This window comes from Vipera berus (genome assembly GCF_964194415.1).
Source record: "Vipera berus genome assembly, chromosome: 1".
NCBI lineage: Eukaryota > Metazoa > Chordata > Lepidosauria > Squamata > Viperidae > Vipera > Vipera berus.
In genome coordinates, this window is record NC_138202.1 from 95,466,238 (window position 1) to 95,487,382 (window position 21,145).

Consider the following 21,145-nt stretch of genomic DNA (forward strand, 5'->3'; position numbering starts at 1 on the left):
AGGTTTATGATTCAGTTGAAAAGAGTCCAAACATGATCAGACTTACATGATTGCTTCTGATTACAACCTATAGAAATATTTCTAAATTGAAGACATTGCCTTTGTCCATTCAGAATCAGTTAATATGTTTTTGTATTGAGAGATATTTAGAGATGTTCTGCTCTTAGAGTTTCAGACTGGGAAACTTTCCACCACAGAAAAAAAACGTGCTTCTATGAAGACCATTAGAAATCTCAACTTGTACTTCTGGCTTTCCCAAATATGAATCAAGGGCTTTAATTTACACTATGTATAAAGGTAAAGGTAAAGGTTCCCCCGCACATGCGTGCTAGTCGTTTCCGACTCTAGGGGCCGGTGCTCATCTCCGTTTCATAGCCGAAGAGCCAGCGTTTGTCCGAGGACGTCTCCGTGGTCATGTGGCCGGCATGACTAGACGCCAAAGGCGCACGGAACGCTGTTACCTTCCCACCGGAGTGGTCCCTATTTTTCTACTTGCATTTTTACGTGCTTTCGAACTGCTAGGTGGGCAGAAGCTGGGACGAGTAACAAGCGCTCACTCTGTTACGCGGCACTCGGGATTCGACCCGCCAAACTGCCGACCTTCTGATCGACAAGCTCAGCGTCCTAACCCACTGAGCCACCACGTCCCACTATGTATATTTTGTCTTAAATTTACTGTTGTACAGATTTGTATTCTTTCTCAAACGTAAAAAATAGTGAAAAGACAAAAGATAGAAAGATCTTATTGATGCACTGAAGTTAACTGAGGCTTCTTTAGCTACATGGTTCTACTCTAGGCAGAACTACTTGACCATACATATATCCTCTACATGTATCCTGGGGCATATGGGCTTGGCATGACTATTGTTCTGCTGGTGTGAATTAGCATAGATGGGGAATAAAAGGTGAAAATAGCTCAATTTTATCCTTGAAAAATAGCTCTACCATCACAAAAACTGATGGGCTGACTTGGCTTCTTGCCAGGGGTGGTGTGGGAAGATTCTGAGACAGACGTCCCATTGGTCCAGCTTGTTAGATGGTTGTTAAGAACTAGAATTCTGGGGTGACATCCACCTGCTCAGTTGCTACCAGTCTAGATAAAAATTAGAAAGAAAAGGAGAAGAGAGAAAAAGTCTATGGCATGGAGCAAACAAAGTGGCTGGAGAGAAAAGTGGAGAGAAAAGTTAAGTGTGCAGAGCAATTGTCAGTTTCTGGTCAAGAAGGGAGAAGAAAAGTCCAGGGAGGTTGAGAAGACCATAAGGGTTAGAGCTCCACCCAAGACCCTAGAAGGGAAGGAGGAGATAAGTGGTCAGTGGCAAAGCCCTGATCTCTGGAGGGCAGAGCTCTGAGAGTTCTTCCTCCAGTGGAGAAGCAGAAGCAGTGGGTGTTTAGCTAAACAGATCCAGAAGAAAGTCAAATTGTGTTGAGCACACTGCAGTAAATTCAGCCCATTCCTCTCCCCACTCCCTCCCTCTCTCCCTCCCTCCCTCCCTCCCTCCCTCCCTCCCTCCCTCTCTCTCTCTCTCTCTCTCTCTCTCTCTCTCTCTCTCTCTCTCTCTCTCTCTCGTTAGCCCCCCAGAGGGAATTGGAGTGAAAGGAGAAGGAAAACATAACAGCTAGTAGGACAGTTGAAGGGAGATATAGTTGTCAATTGCTTCACTGTAAACAAGTAAACAGAGTAAACAAGCAAAAAAAACAGCTGTTTTTTTTCTGTGTCCATTACCACCAGTGTAGATCAAAATATACCTACAGTTCAAAAAGAAATCCATCATACCGTGATACATTGAGCCAACAATGTACAGGAAACCATGTGCTATGTATCACTCATGACAGAAGAAGTTGTGTGCCTGATTCTGACCAAGTCGTGTGTATGAACTTTGCTTTCTTTGAGAATAGAAAGAATTATGTTATGTTCAAAGTTTATTAGAACAAGAATGGATGGGATCCTATGACTCTTCAAAGTGAGAGAAAATCACATTTCAAGAGGTAAGCAGTTTTTAGACTTGACCCATTAGAACACTATCTTGAAGAATCTTCATTTAGTGATAAATTAATTGTTCTTGAAAGAAGTAGCAATACCATATGTCCCAGTATGAAAAAAATAAAATCTCTGATACTAGAAATAAGAAGATTCTTGTTTTTCAATGTTGACAGAAAATTTACAGTCACAATAAACCATGATTACATTTTCAAAATCTGTAAAATATATGTTAACACATTTATTGTTATATATTGCAGCATTTATTATATGTATTTGTGTACATTGTATCTGTTTTGGGGAGGACTATCGGGTTACTATCTCTCATTCTAATCAATTACAGTATATACATTTGTTGCAGTTTATAGAAGTTGACCATAGCAGAAGTAGCCAAAATTAAAGTCTCCATAAAAGTTATGACATAACAAAAATGACATTTGAACATTTTGTAGTGATTGACAATGCGAAGAGGATTTCTTATTTTTTCTTTGAATAAATATGTTGTTCTCCTCATCCCTTTACAGAACAAATCTTTTCAGTCTAATACAGAAAAAACATGTGAATAAAAACTAAATCTACTAATGGGCTGAGTGGGAAAAGAGTAGTGATTCACATTATATTTTTTTCATTTAATTGATAAAATCAGATTATTTACTTCACCCAGCATGAATGGGCTTCACTGTTGTATCTATAAAAACAGGACTTAACTAAATAATTCAGTGTTAATGTACCTGTAAGTTTTTAAATGTTTCTTTCAATCCTTCCACTTCTCTTTCTTTTGATTCCACAGCAAGCAGGTGTTTTCCCTTCAAAGAAACATTCCTTATGTCATACACTTCTTGAATAACTCTTCTAAAATATTTCTGTCATTATGGATAAATAATAATAGACTGAATGTATATGTGCACGTTGATTTTGTGACTACACACATAATTGAGAAAGGCTAGCTCCCAAGGAATTCAATATGGGATAACTAATTAAATATGCAAAAGAACGTCATAATGTAAAGTCTGTAACTTACATACTACACAAGTATGTAAAGACACAATTTGAATTGTGATGTCACATGTGTCATTCTTCTATCATTGTAGCCCACTATAGATGCCTATGTTTCTTTGTGTTACTGAATGGGATTTCCTGTTGTGCTGATTTAAAGGCTAGAAATTCCAAGGATGCTGAGAATGATACTCACTGAAAAATATATCTCGCTCTCTATTCTTTTATTTGAAATTGTTATAAAATACTTCACAGATTCTGTCTTAATATGTAAGGAAATTATTGCCCCAATTTTATTTTATTTTTTGTTTTGCAAAATCTGATATTTTTACTTTTCATATATGGCACTTTAAGTTTAAATAGCACAATATGCAGTCAGCTTCTGAATTACATTCATACGTTCTACTATTTTACAGTAACTTGCCAATTGCAAAACTCAGCTTCAACACTTCTATAAAGTAATTACATATACACTTCATTAATCCAAATATTGCATAATTATTTCTTTCAACCAGATTTTGATTGAAATCTAGAATGGCTTATTTATTAATATCAATTTACTTATTTAGCTTCCCATCTCACCGATCAATTTTTATTGTATGTATCATGCTATGTTAAAAGATCCATTTGCAGTTTACAATGTAGATTTTTTTAAAAAAGATCCTAGACCATAAATAACACAAAATCATTTTTAAAAAGATTATAATGGTAATCCAGATTCATTGAAGCATTTGATGTACCCTTAGGAATATAGTTGATGTTTCCTTCCAAAAGCATACATATTAACATTTGGGAAGCTATGTTGAAAGACCATCAACTTATAAATTATTATACAAATTGCTATTAGAATGTAAGAAATGAGCCTGGGCCAGTATTTTCCATACAAAGCCCTTAAATACTCAACCACTAACTGAACATCCATTAATTGAACAAGTAAATTATACAAGTGTTCATATTACCTTTTCTTCTTCCATAGCAATCACTTTTGCTTGAAACTTGTGTCAAGAAGAAAAATAAACAGTATGTTGAAACAATATTAAACAATTTAGCCAAACCAGCCAAATCATTTTTATTTAAAAAGGTAAAGGTTCCCCCGCACATGTATGCTAGTCGTTTCCGACTCTAGGGGCTGGTGCTCATCTCCGTTTCAAAGCCGAAGAGCCAGCGCTTGTCCGAGGACGTCTCCGTGGTCATGTGGCCGGCATGACTAGACGCCAAAGGCGCACGGAACGCTGTTACCTTCCCACCGTAGTGGTCCCTATTTTTCTACTTGCATTTTTACGTGCTTTCGAACTGCTAGGTTGGCAGAAGCTGGGACGAGTAACAGGTGCTCACTCTGTTACGCGGCACTCAGGATTCGAACCGCCAAACTGCCGACCTTCTGATTGACAAGCTCAGCGTCCTAACCCACTGAGCCACCACGTCCCTCTCATTTTTTTATTTAGTTAATAATAAAATATTACACTGTAAGCTTCCAGAAAAATGCATTAATTTGCACTGCAAAGAAACTTGCTTTCCCAAATGGGAGTAGACACCTCATTGAAAACTCTGCAAGAAAAAACCCCTCAATAACTGCATCAGATATGAATAAATGTTGTTATTTCAAAATTGCTATCTGTGGAAGAATACAAAACTTTACTACTTTTACAAAATTATATATGTCTATTAATTACATTTATATCCTACTTTTTTGCAACAGGAGCTCAGAGGAGTATACATAACATTTTCTCCTCCTATGTGGGCTTCTATGGCTGAGGGTAAATTAAGATCCCGGTCTCCACACAAGTCTAACAGTTTAACCACTACTTCAGCTGGTTCTCAAGGAATGGAATAGAGAGACAGGAAATAGTTTTGCATCTAATAAAACAAGCTTCCAATTACAATTAATGATTTTATCAGATTATTATCAGATTATTTTATTATTATTATTATTATCAGATTATTATTATCAGATTATATTATTATTATTATTATTATTATTATTATTATTATTATTATTATTATTATTATTATTATTATTATTATTATTATTATTATCAACAGGTGCTAAAGCAATAAATTATAGGACTATTCCAATATTCAGTTCTTTCTGTTTAATCCTTTTCCTTAGCAGGAATGTTAAAACAATGTTTTGTAAATCTATAAGATCTTATTTAGAAAATTGTAGATTTTAAGTGGTTCTGCCTTTGCTACCATATCTACACTTATCCCCAGTTGTATTTTCTATGACATTGGTGCCATTTGATTATAAAACTGAAAAGTCTGATTTTATTAACTAGAAGTTAACAACTTCATTTTTTTGAACTTCCTACAGGAAGAAAAAAAAAGCAATTTCCCCTTTCAAATGTAAAGATTCTGTCTTGAAATTTTGAAGATTTTAAACTAAATCTTTATTACAATAATAGACTAGCATAATTTCTAAATTATTAATATCCACATACTTTATTTTAATTTCATGACAGTTAAATTGTATATCATAAATCATTTTTAAGAATCTCCTAAAATTATAAATACTGCTTTTTCCAGGGGAGGAAAAAACTTACTAAACCTCATTAACTGATTGGACACCACCACGTCCACATTCAGATCCACCAAATCATGTTATAATTGTTTGTTGATATCTAGTGAGAGGGAGACAATAGGACATGTAAATATTTGGTTTGTTAGCTAGAGATTTGGATTTAGCCCCTATCTTCATTACTAAAAGCCAACATAGGTTTGCCAAAAACAGATCATGCTAGACAAATCTTATTGCATTCTTTGACCAAATGCAAAATTAATGGACAAGAGCAATGCTGTCGATATAATTTACTTGGACTTCAGCAAGGCATTTGATAAAGTAGATCACAACCTACTACTTGATAAGATAGAAAAATGTGGGTTAGACAGCATCACCACCAGAAGAATTCGTAGATGGCTGACCAGCTGTACTCAGTGTGTGGTCCTCGGTGGAACTGCATCTTCATGGAGGGAAGTGTATAGTGGGGTGCCCCAGGGCTCTGTTATGGGCCCAGTGCTCTTCAACATCTTCATCAACAATTTGGGCAAGGGGATATATGGGAACTCATTAAATTTGCAGACGACACCAAGGAAACAAATAGGGCAGCATAGAAAAGTAAGTGCCCTCCTAACCATACCAAAGCACTCCGAGTTTCTTGATGATGTCCATCTTCCTGTATCAGTTAATGGTGACCTAACCCTAACCCTAAGTGGAATTTTCCTCCAATGGGATTTTCCCATGTTTTTTACCAGGAGGCATAGATAGGGCAGCCTAGAAAAGTAAGTGCCCACCAAACCAAACCCAAGAACTCTGAGTTTGTTGGCAATGTCCATTTTGCTCTATGAGTTCATGGTGACCTAACCCTAACCCTAAGTGGAATTTTCCTCCAATGGGATTTTCCCATATATTTAACCAGGAAACATAGTAGGGCAACCTAGAAAAGTAAGTGCCCTCCTAACCATACCCAAGCACTCCGAGTTTGTTGGCGATGTCCATTTTGCTCTATGAGTTCATGGTGACCTAATCTTAACCCTAAAAGTGGAATTTTCCTGCAATGGGATTTTCCCATGTATTTTACCAGGAAACATAGACAGGGTAGCCTAGAAAAGTAAGTGCTGTCCTAACCAAACCCAAGCACTCCGAGTTTGTTGGCGACATCCATTTTGTGCTACCAATTCATGGTGACCTAACCCTAACCTTAATTGTAATTTTCCTCCAAAGTTATTTTCCCATGTATTTTACCAGGAAACATAGGTAGGGCAACCAAGAAAAGGAAGTGCCCTCCTAACCATACACAAGCACTCCAGGTTTTTTGGCAATGTCCATTTTGCTCTATGAGTTCATAGTGACCTAACCCTAACCCTAAGGGGAATTTTCCTCCAATGCGATTTTCCCATGCATTTTACCAGGAAACATAGATAGGGCAGCCTAAAACAGTAAGTGCCCTCCTAACCATAAACAAACACTCCGGATTTGTTGGCAATGTCCATTTTGCTCTATGAGTTAATGATGACCTAACCCTAACCCTAAGTGGAATTTTTCTGCAATGGGATTTTCCCATGTATTTTACCAGGAAACATAGGTAGGGCAACCTAGAAAAGTAAGTGCCCTCCTAACCATACCGAAGCACTTCAAGTTTGTTGGCAATTTCCATTTTGCTCAATCAGTTCATGGTGACCTAACCCTAACCCTAAGTGGAATTTTCCTGCAATGTGATTTTCCCATGTATTTTACCAAGAAGCATTGATAGAGCAGCCTAGAAAAGTAAGTGCCCAGCAAACCAAAACCAAGCACTCCAAGTTTGTTGGTGATGTCCATTTTGCTCTATGAGTTCATGGTGACCTAACCCTAACCCTAAGTGGAATTTTCCTCCAGTGGGATTTTCCCATGTATTTTACCAAGAAACATAGATAGGTGTTCTGTCCCCTCCCAATGAGTAGCCGTAAAGAGGCTCAAAAGACCAGCAGAAGCCAAACGCAGGCTGAACACACAGAAGCTGGTCCCCTCACAGCCAATTCTTTCCCAGTGTTTATCACACAGCACCTCTGTAATTACCGGGCAATGCTCCAAGTTCTTGGCAGTCGGCCAGCAGCTCCAAAGCCCAGATGCAGGCAGACACGTTACAAATCTCAAAACGCCAACAAATTGTTCACCACACCTTTCCTGCGCAGCCACACCCCTTTTATACTCTGTAGGGTGTGGCCCTACGTCTCCCGGCCACGCCTCTTGGGGTGTTGCAATAGTTGCTGCTGCTGTTGACGACGTATCCTACGTCTTTCTCTTGCATCCAATAGGAGCTCCTCCTCGCTGCTGCCAGCCTTTGCTTGCTGTTCTGTTTCCTCCTCTGTTTGGCTGGGGTCCATAGGCACATCAGCCACAGTCAGTTCTTGCTGACTCACCAGGGGAGTCGGCCCCTCCAGCACATTGCTCGTGTCAGCTTCCTCCTCCTCCACATCCTCCTCTGAGTCAGCATGTGAAGATAAAGCACCCTCCAGGGCCGGGGTCACAACAATAGGGCAGCCTAGAAACCTAAGTGCCCTCCTAACCATACCCAAGCCCCTAACCCTGACCCTAAGTCCATGGTGGTGAACCTAGGCATCGCGTGCCACAGGTGGGCATGTGCGCCTTTGCTCCAGTTCTAGGCCTTCAGCTTGCTTTTATAAAACCTTTTCGCTTTAGGCCTCCGCTGCCGTATACAAAAAAAAATGTTCAATCAATCAATTTCAACTTCTCACGGGAGAAAAAAAGATTTCACAAAGTTGGAATTATTTGATTGAACTTTTTAGTCTCACCCAGTCTGCCGTTACCACTGCAACCACACCCACCCAGTGGGCCATTCCCTCCTTGCAGCCGATGACACATAGGTGAGTTTTGAGTCGCAGTTTGGGCACTCGGTCTCTAAAATGTTTGCCCTGATTGTTGTAGACTGTTCTGATGCTAATGTGTGAGATCTCCAATCTATGTGTATACGTAACTTTTATTTTAATACATTACTGTAATGCTAAACAATAAAATAAAAATTACAGTAATGTTTTCAAAAATATTGAGAGAAAGTTTTAAAGTCATGCCACATTGAATCTGCTCAGTATGTTCAGCAGTGTACTTCTGAATGAATAGAAGCTTTCTCCAAAACATGACTCCTGAAATCCTCAGAGGCTTACTATGACCCATTTACTGAGTGCTGAGGCTTACTATGACCCATTTACTGAGTGTAATCTCTTGGCCAACTATTACAGGATTGCATTATCTTCTTATGTTGTTATAGACAATTGTAATCTGACAACATTAACAAACTGCTTGGAGGAGTGAGCCTTGTTGCTTGCTCTTTAGACCATTGTTCATCCTAGCTTTTGCAACAGGTTAGAATTTGATTGGGTCTCTATATCTTTGAGATCTCTCCTTTATAGTGAAAGTCCTCACAGGTCTAAAGGTGGCAGTGATGAAGCATCATTTGAAGAAGACAAATTTTGTCACACAGGTCTGGATAATTACTATTTAGTCTCAAACCTACGTTCCTTGGACAAGGTGTTAGAATCTGAGATAGCCTTTTAATTCTAAGTAATATTGGATAGTCTTAACTATTTAGATACATTCTTATCACAATTTAAACTTGATTATAAGATGGATATGATCCTGATTGACCCGATGTATGATTTATATTGGGGAACAAATGGGAGAAGGGTATGCTGTAAGCTCTTCTGGATCTCTTAGTAACTTTTGATATTACTGAGCATGAAATCAACTGCAAGATTCTTCAACCTTCTAATCTGAGTCCAGCACAGGAAGCTATATATCCTTCCTAATGGAATGGCCTTAAGTATTGATACTAGGAGCATCTGTTTTACCACATTGCCATTAACCTATGGAACTCCATTCCCTACACTTTTCAACATATTTATTCATTTGTAAAATTTATTGGCCATTCATCTTACCTTATATACATAAAGTTGATTTGGGCTGAAATAGTATTAATATAAAATATAACTCTTGATTTGTTACTGAATGGTTTCTTTGCTATGGATGAGAGTATACAAGCTGACATTTAATTTATAGAAAACAAGCTACTCCAGACAGAAGCTGACATTTGATCTTGCAAATACTAGCTTTTTGCTTTCTTTCCAACAGTTCAATATAACTCATTCCCAGTAAAGTGTGGATTGTAGCCAAAATCTTGTGAATTCATATGGCAATATTACTTTCCACATAAGGCTAAAATTAATCTGTTCAGAAGTATAATAATTATTGTTGAGGAAAAAGTATCTTACTTGTTTTTTTAAAGTTGTAATGGCTTCTGCATGCTGCTTCTTTAATGCTTCTTTCTCATGCTGAACAGCTTCCTATTTGTTGACAATAAATTAAAATCTGATATATGAAGCTGACCTTTAAGTGCATTTTTAAAAGTTTCATCAATTATGATATTTATTTATTTATTCAGAGAATTTAAATGGCTGCCCGCTCACTTTTGGTGATTCTATGCAGCTTACAAAAAATAAAAAAAATCCAATATAAAAAGAGTAAAAACATTAACCTATCACTATCACCATATCACTAATACATTAATATTTAATTTTCATACAATTTAATCTTAGTTGATAATGATGATTCAAAAAAAGACAATAAATAATGGCTTAAGTATGTCGTACAAGATAAAAAAAATCACAATTACTTTCTAATCAAGGTGTAAAGAGATAGGTTTATTTGTGTGACAAAACAGGCATGTATTTTCTATAAATGAAAGAGAAGCAACAGTATAATACGATAATCTTCCAATAAGTATGAAACAATTTATATTTTTTCTTTTCAGTTCCTATATAAGTTTTGTTTTGCAAAAGTAATTAGATTATTAAAAGTAGTAGCAATCTTGATTCTTGGACTATATTCAGAATTTTCTGAATTAGATGAAAGTTAAAAAAAAGGCATTGGAATAGTTTCTTCAGGTTTAGGTTTGCCAGATTCTAAAAGTAAAGTTTTAAACACATGTAACAGCTTTAGGATTCAATTGATTATGATATCCACTAAATTTAACCCTAACATTGAGTCTTTAGGGGAAGTATATTAAAAGATTCAGATATCAGTTTTCCTTTATTCTTAAACTTCAGTGATAATACCAAAAATTATCACAAAGTCACTAACCTTCTGCCATACAAGGTCCTGTTTTTCTGCAACATGTCTGCTAATTTGTTCCTCATAAAGATTTTCCGAATCCTAATTTCAAAATAAAAACAAAATCATTGTTGTAATATACTCCTGATAAGCTTTATTAAAATATTTTAAAGGATTAATAACATGATTGAATTTGGTTTAACAATTTACACTGAAAATTATTTCTTTATGTAAATGCATTTTCTTATTCTATCATCCTAAAAATCATGAAAGTTATATTTATGCAAATGAGAATATATTTCAGACCATGGTGAAATTTTTTGATTAAAACAGTCTATGGCTGGGTTTGACATCTTCCGCTCAACATAACATCTGCAAACGAACTTATGGAAACCTGTTCACCTAATCTTTGTAGGACATGAAATGGAGGGAGATTACTAGTCCATGAAGTTCTTTTTTTAGACCCTGCATGCATTTTCACAGCATTTCTTTATTCAGGACAATCTTAGGAGGACAAAGGGGATAATATATATGAAAAGTATACATCAAGCCCTTCCCACAGCAAGACAAAAGGTGTAGTTCATATGATATTTATATAGTCAGCCTCTTCCATAGTCTGAAAGCAAACTTTTGTTTTCCTTCTGTCACATCTTCAGTGGTGGAGGGCAACTTTATTTTTAATTCACTGTAGCTCTTTGAAATAACATCCTTGCAAAAGATAACCCTCAATATTACAAATAAGTGAACTTTTTAAAGAAAAGTCCATGGGTTTTCAATATCTATTCATCTTCAGCCTCCTATTTGCTATGCCCATAGATGAGCTCTTAAATAAGACTGCTTCTCGTGGATCTGATAAATCTACCCACATGTTATGTATTAGGCTTAAAGAGCACCTTTAAGCAGTTACTGAACAGATAGTACCAGGTGGCGCTGAACCGAAACTGTTGTGGCCGGTGTCAGTTTTCGGCGGGAAACTGAGGTTCAAACTGATTGGTTGGTAGCGTACCTGGCCAGGTATATAAAGGGTACAGGTACCCCTATTCCCCCAGTACAGTTACTCCTGCGAATAAAGAGTGCTATGCTGTACTCATTTGCCTGGCGTCCTTCCTGCGATCCAGAACCCACTACACAATACACAAGTCCTGAAATGTTCACATTTTTTATCAACTGACAAGCATTCCCACCAATGCTTCAGTAAGAACACAGGAAGCTGGCCTGGCATTGTCTCTTTAAAAAAGTCTTTCTTTTGTAATATAATTGTATTCAAAATGTTTAAAGAAAGATTAAAAACTAACAGAAACTAATATAAAAGAGTCTTTCCCAGATCTAGTTTTTATGTGCCATAACAAAAATGCAGGAATCTGCATTGTGGCTACTAGTCTAATAATTCATATGCTATCTGACAGGTGGCAAGTACTGTTGTGTTTTCTTCAAATATTTAAAATGACCCAAAGCACCCCTGAGAGTTTCGTGTGCTATATACACACACAAAACTCACAGAGGTGCATTGGGACATTTTAAATATTTGGAAACTGCAGGAGTAGTCTGATACTTTGCATGTACATCAGTCTCCTGATGAACAGAAGATGGAAAGTAGAAAACCTTTGTCAATTTCTCCCACAATTTCATTTGGGGAACTAACGAACCATCAAACCAACATTTCACTTAAAGGACTTGAAACTCAAGTCTAGATGACAGGTGGAATGAAGCCAAACCATATAAAAAACCCAAAGCAAAACAAAGAAGTGGTGCAGTGGTTTAAATTACCGTATTTTCCGGCGTATAAGACGACTGGGCGTATAAGACGACCCCCCAACTTTTGAGATGATTTTCAAGATTTTTCGTCTTATACGCTGGAAAATCAGCGAGCCCGGGAAGGCACGCCCTCCCCTCTCACTGTGGAGGAAGCAGGGCAGGCTGGCGTCTGGCGGGAGCCGGCAGGGCAGTCCTGCGCACACGCGCGCTCCCCCGGCTGTTAAGGAGCACTCCTTAGCAGCCGGGGAGTGCGCGCGTGTGCAGGACTGCCCTGCCGGCTCCCGCCCGACGCTCTTCCCTCTTGAGGCAGCATCGCTCCCCGGCTCCTAAGGAGTCCTCGGGGATGCTGCCTCAAGAGGGAAGAGCGTCGGGCGGGAGCTGGCAGGGCAGTCCTGCACACGCGCGCACTCCCCGGCTGCTAAGGAGCGCTCCTTAGCAGCCGGAGAGTGCGCGTGTGTGCAGGACTGCCCTGCCGGCTCCTGCCCGACGCTCTTCCCTTTTGAGGCAGCATCGCTCCCCGGCTCCTAAGGAGTCCTCAGAGATGCTGCCTCAAGAGGGAAGAGCGTCGGGCGGGAGCCGGCAGGGCAGTCCTGCACACGCGCGCACTCCCCGGCTGCTAAGGAGTGCTCCTTAACAGCTGGGGAGCACGCGCGTGCGCAGGACTGTCCTGCCGGCTCCCGCCATACGCCAGCCTGCCCTGCTTCCTCCACAGTGAGAGGGGAGGGCGTGCCTTCCCGTGCTCGTTGATTTTCCGGCGTATAAGACGACTGGGCGTATAAGACGACCCCCCAACTTTTGAGATGATTTTCATGGGTTAAAAAGTCGTCTTATACACCGGAAAATACGGTACTGTACATTGCATCTCAGTGAATAATAAACACTGTTTAATCTCAACCAGAACACCAACACTGTTAATTCATAAAAATACAAAACATCCAAAGCTTCTTCCAAGCTGGCCTATGGATTCCAGAAATTCCACACAATTTCTTGCATGGTGTTGTCCTTATCTACAGGTGTTTTGACCTTTCTCTATAGCTTAAGCTAAACATTTTTTCTTGAATTTAAATATGCATCAGGCATTAGAAGCTATAAATTATTACAAGATGATCTTTTGCACAGCACCATAAATCACCACAGTAAAATTAAATGTATATCATTAAACTGTTAATAATCAGATATTTGAATAGAAATTGACAGTCATCATTTTTTTGCAATTATCTATATATTTGGATTAAACTTGTTTCAGTAAAGGAAATTGGAATCTTGGAGCTTTAAAACAGGAAATGAAAGGGAAGTAATATTGTCTTATCTGAGAGAAAAAAATCAGTAATTACATAAAAGGTATCTCAAAAAGCTAAATTAAAAAAACACTAATCTTGAAGTAAAAATGAAAGGCTTCTTTAAAATCACCAGAATTATTTGTTTGCCTGCTTGCTTGTTTTTATTGTAAATACAACACTTAGAATTTCTTTTGCCTTGAAACAAACAGTTCTGTTGCTCTTTAACAAGAAAAATTTCTTCTATCTAGGAGAAAAATGTATATCATTTTAAGATGATAACAAGCAGTATAAAATCTTTACAAGTGTTGCTGTTTTATTAGCTGCCTTAGGACTACAAGGATTTAAGTGTTTTTTTTACAAAAACAGCACCATAACAATAAAAGAGGAGTCATTTGATGGTTTATTTACTCTCTATAACCTTTAGAAAGTGTCAAGCCTTTTGTAAAATGCTTGCTTCAGGCTGTAGTTTTACAAGAAAAGCAGTGTATTGTCCAAACCCCCTGATTTTTTGACCCTGAACAGATTTAGGAATACTGTACAGCTGGCTCATATCCAAGTAGCCTAAACTAGGTACTTTTACTATCTTTTTCAAAATCATAATCCACCTCCTACAAAATTGCTATATCTATTTCTTTTTGTTACCCAACTGAACAGTTTCAAGACTTATAGATTCATAGTCTGTTTAAGGTACCCTACATAAAATAGTTCCTCAAGTAACACTTGTCCAAATTTAGTGAAAATTTCAAAATTTAACACCCACTATAGTATGTCTTAAGAGAAGAAAAGTAGGTTCCTTCTTTCGTCCATGTATACCAACCAGTACAGGGTGAAAAAGAAAGAAAATATTAAACAATCAATGTGGTCAGGGATTAACACAGTTAGTGAATCTCATTTTCTACACGTTACTTATATTATATTTGATGTTTTATTGGTATCATTATAGCAAATAATAAGTGCTTTTGCTTTGAGAAATGCTAAAGGGGAACAGTGTCACTACAATAAGGAGAAAGAAATATTCGGGCTAGCTCATGATTTTTGTGTACTTTTGCAGTACCCTGGGCAGTAAATCCTAAAGTTGTAACACTTCTGGTAATACTTTACTAGGAGCCTACCAGTCTTCCTGTCCTACCCGATTTTCTTAAAAGATTATTTTAATTACAGCAAGAATGGCAAGACAACATGCCACAATGCAAAGCATGAACCTCATGCACAATGACTATGTCCAACAAATACCTTTCAGTCCCGCATAAACCGAAGCTTAGAAAATGAAAGGATGGGCATCTTCAAATTAGGGGGGGTCTATCTACCCAGTCAGTTGCCATTTGGAGTACATTGTCTCTCTGACATTCTAAACCAGGGGTGTCAAACTCAATTTCATTGAGGGCCGCATCAGCATTGCGGTTGCCCTCAGGGTATGGCCTGGATGAGCATGGCCTACTGGGTGGGCATGGCTAGAGTGCGTGTGGCCTACTGGGTAGGCATGGCCAGCTCTACATCGTTCGCATCAAGGGTGCCTATGGGGGCCTGGGCAGGAGTGGGACAAATCTGAGGGTCTCTGGCAGAAGGAGGGTCTCTGGGCCAGGGCCAAGGCAGTGGGGGCCGTTCCCTCACTGTTTCCAGGATGGCTTCACGGGCCGCATGAAACCACTTCGCGGGCCGGATCTGGCCCCTGGACCTTGTGTTTGACATGTCTGTTCTAAACTGAGCCTGCTAACTTCTTGAGCATTACCTTGGTGTCATTACCTTCTCGTCTAGACTACTGTAATGCTTTCTACATGGGGCTGCCCTTGAAGTCCACTCGGAGACTCCAACTGGTGCAGAATGCAGCCGCGCGAGTTGTGCTGGGGGTTTCCCAATACTCCCATGTTACACCTTTGCTCCGCGAGCTGCATTGGCTGCCGGTTGCCCTCCGGGTGAGGTTCAAGGTGTTAGTGATGACTTACAAAGCCCTACATGGCATGGGTCCGGATTACCTACGGCAACACCTGCGACCGGCGTCAACGTCCCTCCGTCCAGTGCGCTCCCACAGAGAGGGCCTCCTCAGGGTGCCTCCGATCAAAGAATGTCGATTGGTGGCCCCCAGGGGGAGAGCGTTCTCTGTGGGCGCGCCAGACCTATGGAACCGCTTGCCGGTTGAGCTCCGGACGGCCCCCGACCTTCGCTCCTTCCGGCGCGATCTCAAAACCTTCCTTTTTGAACAATCCGGCCTGGCCTGATGGGATGGGGTTGGGTTTTATAAATCGGTCTTAACTTTTAATGTGTATTAATTTATTTATGGGCATTGCTGCTTAATTACTTTTTAATTTTTGTATCCTGTTTTTATTATGTATTGCCCTGTTCACCGCCCTGAGTCCTTCGGGAGAAGGGCGGTATACAAATTAAATTAATAATAATAAATTAATAATAATAATTAACTTTAAGAATATCATACACTTCTAGGAAAGTGTAATAAACATTACTATAATTCACAAATGAAGACAAATATACATGTCCCAGGATAAAGTTGCAAGAAAATCTGGGTCCGTCACCAGAACTAGAGGTTTACAAGCTTTCAGACTCATGCTTGAGCCCATCCTCAGGGAACTTCTCTCTACCAAACTGTGTGCTTTGTGTAGTATTTATGTGGTGCCTGATTGGGTACGGCTGCTTATTGGTTGTTTGGGTGTTGATGGCCAGCTATTAAGTCATTAGCTATTGTTTCCTTGTGCTACCAAGCTCCTAAGTACTTGATAAACTGGTGGAAAATCAGCAGTCATGTTGACTGACAAAGGGCCCATTTCCTAGGCTTCAATTATATCCCTGGCTATCTTTGAACCTGCTCGGACAACAATCTTAGTAGCTGTGCAATTGAGTGTGTCCTTGTTCATTGCAATGTGATGCTACCAATGAGCTTGGATCTCCTCATCTGACCGTTTGCTTCTGTTCTTGCAATCTGGTGATTAGCTTCCTCCCCCATCTGTCCTACATAGTCACAGAGGCAATGCATGTAGGGAATCAAGTAGATTACCTTATGGAAGCAGTAGAACGCCGCTTCTGAGATCTACAATTGGGCATTGCATGCCACCCAGAGGCTACCATACAAGGACAAATAATGCATTGCAAAGATTGCAAAGATTGGAGGTGGGAGATACTTCTAATATAATCTACTGAATAGATTTCATGGATATCTGAAAATCATGAAAGCTTAGGCTCTTCAATTTGATTAATTTAATTTAATTTGATAATTTGGAAGCATTGGAGAGAATTATTATTTCTTATTAACTCATAATTAGGAAGTGGCTTAATCTCATGATAAATTAATTACAAATCTACAAACTACTTAGACTTCATGGGCAAGTCACTAGAAATAATTTATCTTTGGATGTTGACCAGAAGAAGACTTTGTTAAATTATAAGGACCAATGGATTCAGCAAATCTCCTTGTTGGCTGATTTTAAAATTAAGATAATAGTACATAAACAGAGCAAGAGGCAATTCCTCTCAGAAATCTATCCCTTTTATTGTTACATTTCTGAGGTCTACTACTATAGATCATCTTTTCAACTTTTATGACAAGTTGTTGAATTAAATTAGCATGGGTATTATGAGTTATCAAGATATTATTTTACAGTACTTGATTTTATGCTAAGCAATTCTCTGTCTCTGTCTCTGTCTCTGTCTCTCTCTCTCTCTCTCTCTCTCTCTCTCTTGAAATCAAAACATTTATTTTTTTATTTTATTTTTTATTTTTATTACATTTATATCCCACCCTTCTCCGAAGACTCAGGGCACTGTAGAATGCTTAAAAGGTCTATGGTTATCTGGTGAATAACAGTTCCCCTGTCCGTCTTTCCTTCCTTCCTTCTTTCCTCCCTCCCTTCTTTCTCTCTTTCTTTCTTTCTTTTTCTTTCTTTCTTCCTCTCTTTTCTTTCTTTCTCTCTTTTTCTTTCTTTCTTTCTCTTTTTCTTTCTCTCTCTCTTCCTTCCTTCCTTCCTTCCATTACTTCCTTCCTTTCTAGCTACTTGCCTCTATCTCTATCCCTAGGGTCAAAGGAGGTAAGTGAGGCTTAGCAGTAACTTAAATAAAGCTGGAGATCAAACATGGAAGGAGTTTCTATTCTTTTCCTATTTTCTTTGTACCATTAGCCCAGTTAAGATGGAAGCTTCCTTTTTTGTTTTACTTTTTGTATTTAGTTTTATTTCTTTCAACTTAAATTATATTCACCATTTAAATATTTTCTTTTTATGGATTTGATATTCCATAAGATTATTATAACACATAATGGTTCTATAATTGGGAAACTGACCTTCAGAAATACTTTGCCTACATCGAGGCCTGGTAATTAAAATGGTCAGTTGAAATGTAAATGGAGTTCAATCAAAAAGAAAAAAAGAAAAATTTGCAACAAGTTCAAAAAAATTACAAGAAGACATATTTCTGTGCAAGAAATATATTCTACCCTTTTTTCAAGGCCTAGGAGCTGGATTGGATATTGAATATCAATTTGTAATTGAGAATAATTATTAAATGATGTTAACGATGACTACCTATAATTCAAACAATATTAGATGGCATCCAAATATTTTTCTCAAAAGGGTTTCATCATTAGAAACATACAGTACATTTTCACTGAAAAGCCCTATGTAATATTAGCCTACAGATACAGAATGTTTTGTATGTTAAAATGGTAACATTTACATATGTGCACAGGAAATGAATCATCTGCAGTTCATTTCTGTTTTTTTTATATAGAACATTTAAAAATCAGCAATGTGGTAAAAGAAATGCAGATTGATGTAGTGGAGCTTCACTGTGACATCAATCTGAAGCAAAAGTGCATAAATGTCATAATTCTAGGTTTCTACCAGTTTCTTTCCTGAGACAGATTCTGTAAGTTATTCAGTAGCTCTACAAGAATATTAGCAATTTTTGAAGGCCAGTATATATGTCAACAGTTTTTCTCATCTATGAAAATTAACAAATCCATGTTGAGGTCAAGGCTGACTGATGAACAACAGCAAGTAAATTGGTTTCAACTCAAGACATTAAACTAAATAATAGTTTAATGAAAGACTGCCAGATAAGAAACCAGAATCATGGTGAAAAAGTAATTGTTATCCTTTTTTAATATAGTAATTAATTAAAGATTATAATTACAAGATTATAATTAACTAAGAATAGAAGATACAGAAAAGAAAAAAAGAGAAAGAGAAAAGAGAAAAGAGAAAAGAAAGAGAAAATAAGAATATAGTAAAGAAAAAGAAACATGTAAAGAAAAATTACTTCTCCCTTTATCCCAATAAGTAATTTTAGTAACTTATCACCTCTAAAGTAAAATAAATCTTTTCTTCTCATATCCCATCTCTTATCTATAAACAATTCTATAAGACCTTATAATTTATGTCCCAATGTCTGCAAAAGTCAACTAATGATTATCAGAGATAACAACATATCTATTTTAATATCGATCAAGTAAAACAAAATTATATTCTCTCCTTTTACTTCTAACAATCTTGATGTTTAGTCCCTTCTAATAATGCCCTAGATTTTAATTTCTTTTTTTTTCTTTATCCCTTTTCACAAAATTCTTCAAAGCTTTAATTTACCAAAGCTCTTTGGTAAATCCAATGTAGGAAAATTATTCAGATCACACTCTTGGTTTATTATTTGCATATCCTTGTAATTAATAAGACATCAGTCAGTTACTTTTGTATGTCTAGTATAAGAACATTTGCCATGTCATTCTTGTAGCCTAATTTGTAAATCCGCTTTTGAATCAGTCTCAATCAAGTCAGATAATACTTGTTCATCTTCTGTAGCATCTTTTAAATCAGTCTATCTATAAAGGCAGACATTCTTGAAATTAACTTCTGGACCCATTGTTCAAAAATATCCTTCAATATGTCCAATGTTGAAATATTTTGCTTCATTTTTTATTAGTAAGTCAAATTTGAGCATCTCTCTTCTTTAATTGTAATGTTTAGTTCCTTCTAACTCCCTCTAGGTACAATTTTTAAAGTCTTACAGCAGGGGTGTCAAACTCACAACATCATGTGACATGTCACGGTGTATTGTGACTTTTTTGCCATTGCTGGTAATGAGGTGGGCATGCTTTCACTATGATGCATCCCGCCTGTGGGCCAGCAGTTTGACACCCCTGTCTTAACAGTATGTTATTTTTTAAAGAATTTAGAACAAAAGCATTTTAACTTAGGAAGGAGTCTTATAATTCATTCAAAAATATTATTTCAAATTTATCTGGACCCTGCTTGTAACCTTCTAAATTTAAAGGTTTCATCACCTTTTTGCTGTATATTCCAGGGGAAAAAATAATTAATCAATTAATCAATTTTAAGTCCTGCTTAAAGTGAAATATATTCAAGCAAAAACAAATAAGTTGCCATTTGAACAACCATGACCTGGATGACTGAAAAACTTCTATGTTCTTCTTAATCAGGCACGGTATACAGTTACTACAATAGGAATTTTAACTTTAAATTGTTATAAGTGCCACATGAAAGCTAGTTATATTATCTGATACAATTTTTAGCTGAATAAATTTACATTTAACAGCATACATTAGTACTGTTTATTTTCTTTATTATTGACTCATTGCAAATTTTTGTTTCTATATATGAAAAATCTGTAGTGTAGTAGCCTTCTGGCTAAGGAATGGGACAACTTGCCACAACCAACTCGCTGCAGCCAACTCGCTATGGCCAACTTGCTGTGGAACAACTCACCACAGCTAACTCACCATGGGATAACTATTAGTGTAATCCTTGTCCCACGGCGAATTGTCCTGTGGTGAATTATCCGTGGCAAGTTGAGCATGGCAAGTTGGCTGTGGCAAATTGTCATAGACCCTCCTGGCTGATAAACTACTTCTCATGTGGCACTTGCAACAACTTAAGCTTGAAACTCCTATTGTAGTAATATATACCATGTCTGAATATGAAGAACATAGAAGAGAACTGGAAACACCTTTCTGCCAGTGACGACTTTGTTTGGTTTGGGTTTCAATAGTTTGAGATGGTTAGGAATGGAGTTATTTTAGCTTGTTTTAATAAATCTTATTTCATCTTCTTGATTTTACTGCATCAACACTTGAAAATAATTCAAAAATTAAACATAAATAATAAGTGCACCTACCCTTCTCATACGCAGTTCTTCTACTGCCTCCAGAAATGTTGTTTTGAAATCTAGTAACTGAATAGAAAGCAATGCTTCTGAGGAGTTTTGTAAGGAATACGCTGCTATTTCTTTATCTAAATCTTCATCCATTTAACCTATGGAATCTAAAAAGAAGTTTTTAATTACTTAATGTAATATTGATATTATTAGGGACAATGTTTGACCAAGTACCCCACTCCTGGATTAGTTGGTGCAGAAAGATTAAAGGCAGAGAAAAAGGGAAGCTCTTGCTTTCCCTTGATTTCAAACTGTGAATGACGTTAGCTAATGTGCCCAGGTTTATGCCTGTAATTCATATCAAAGAGTGCATTTGTCTTGGAATGCTGAGGCTTCTCATATAAAAGTGGCCAGAGCCAGGAA

The 21,145-nt window shown here is 37.6% G+C and overlaps 1 protein-coding gene across 1 annotated transcript in view; it reads right to left on the bottom strand.

Moving 5' to 3' along the window:
* The window catches only part of CCDC73 (coiled-coil domain containing 73), a gene marked incomplete at both ends in the record, with an annotated part of 46,750 nt that extends 25,875 nt beyond the window's left edge, over positions 1 to 20,875 (bottom strand). The window contains 5 exons of the mRNA XM_081329197.1: positions 2,710 to 2,830; positions 7,683 to 7,826; positions 9,612 to 9,811; positions 10,608 to 10,679; positions 20,744 to 20,875. Coding sequence (XP_081185323.1) covers positions 2,710 to 2,830; positions 7,683 to 7,826; positions 9,612 to 9,811; positions 10,608 to 10,679; positions 20,744 to 20,875 — 669 coding nt within the window. The remainder of the gene's footprint in view (positions 1 to 2,709; positions 2,831 to 7,682; positions 7,827 to 9,611; positions 9,812 to 10,607; positions 10,680 to 20,743) is intronic.
* Positions 20,876 to 21,145: the final 270 nt, after the last annotated feature.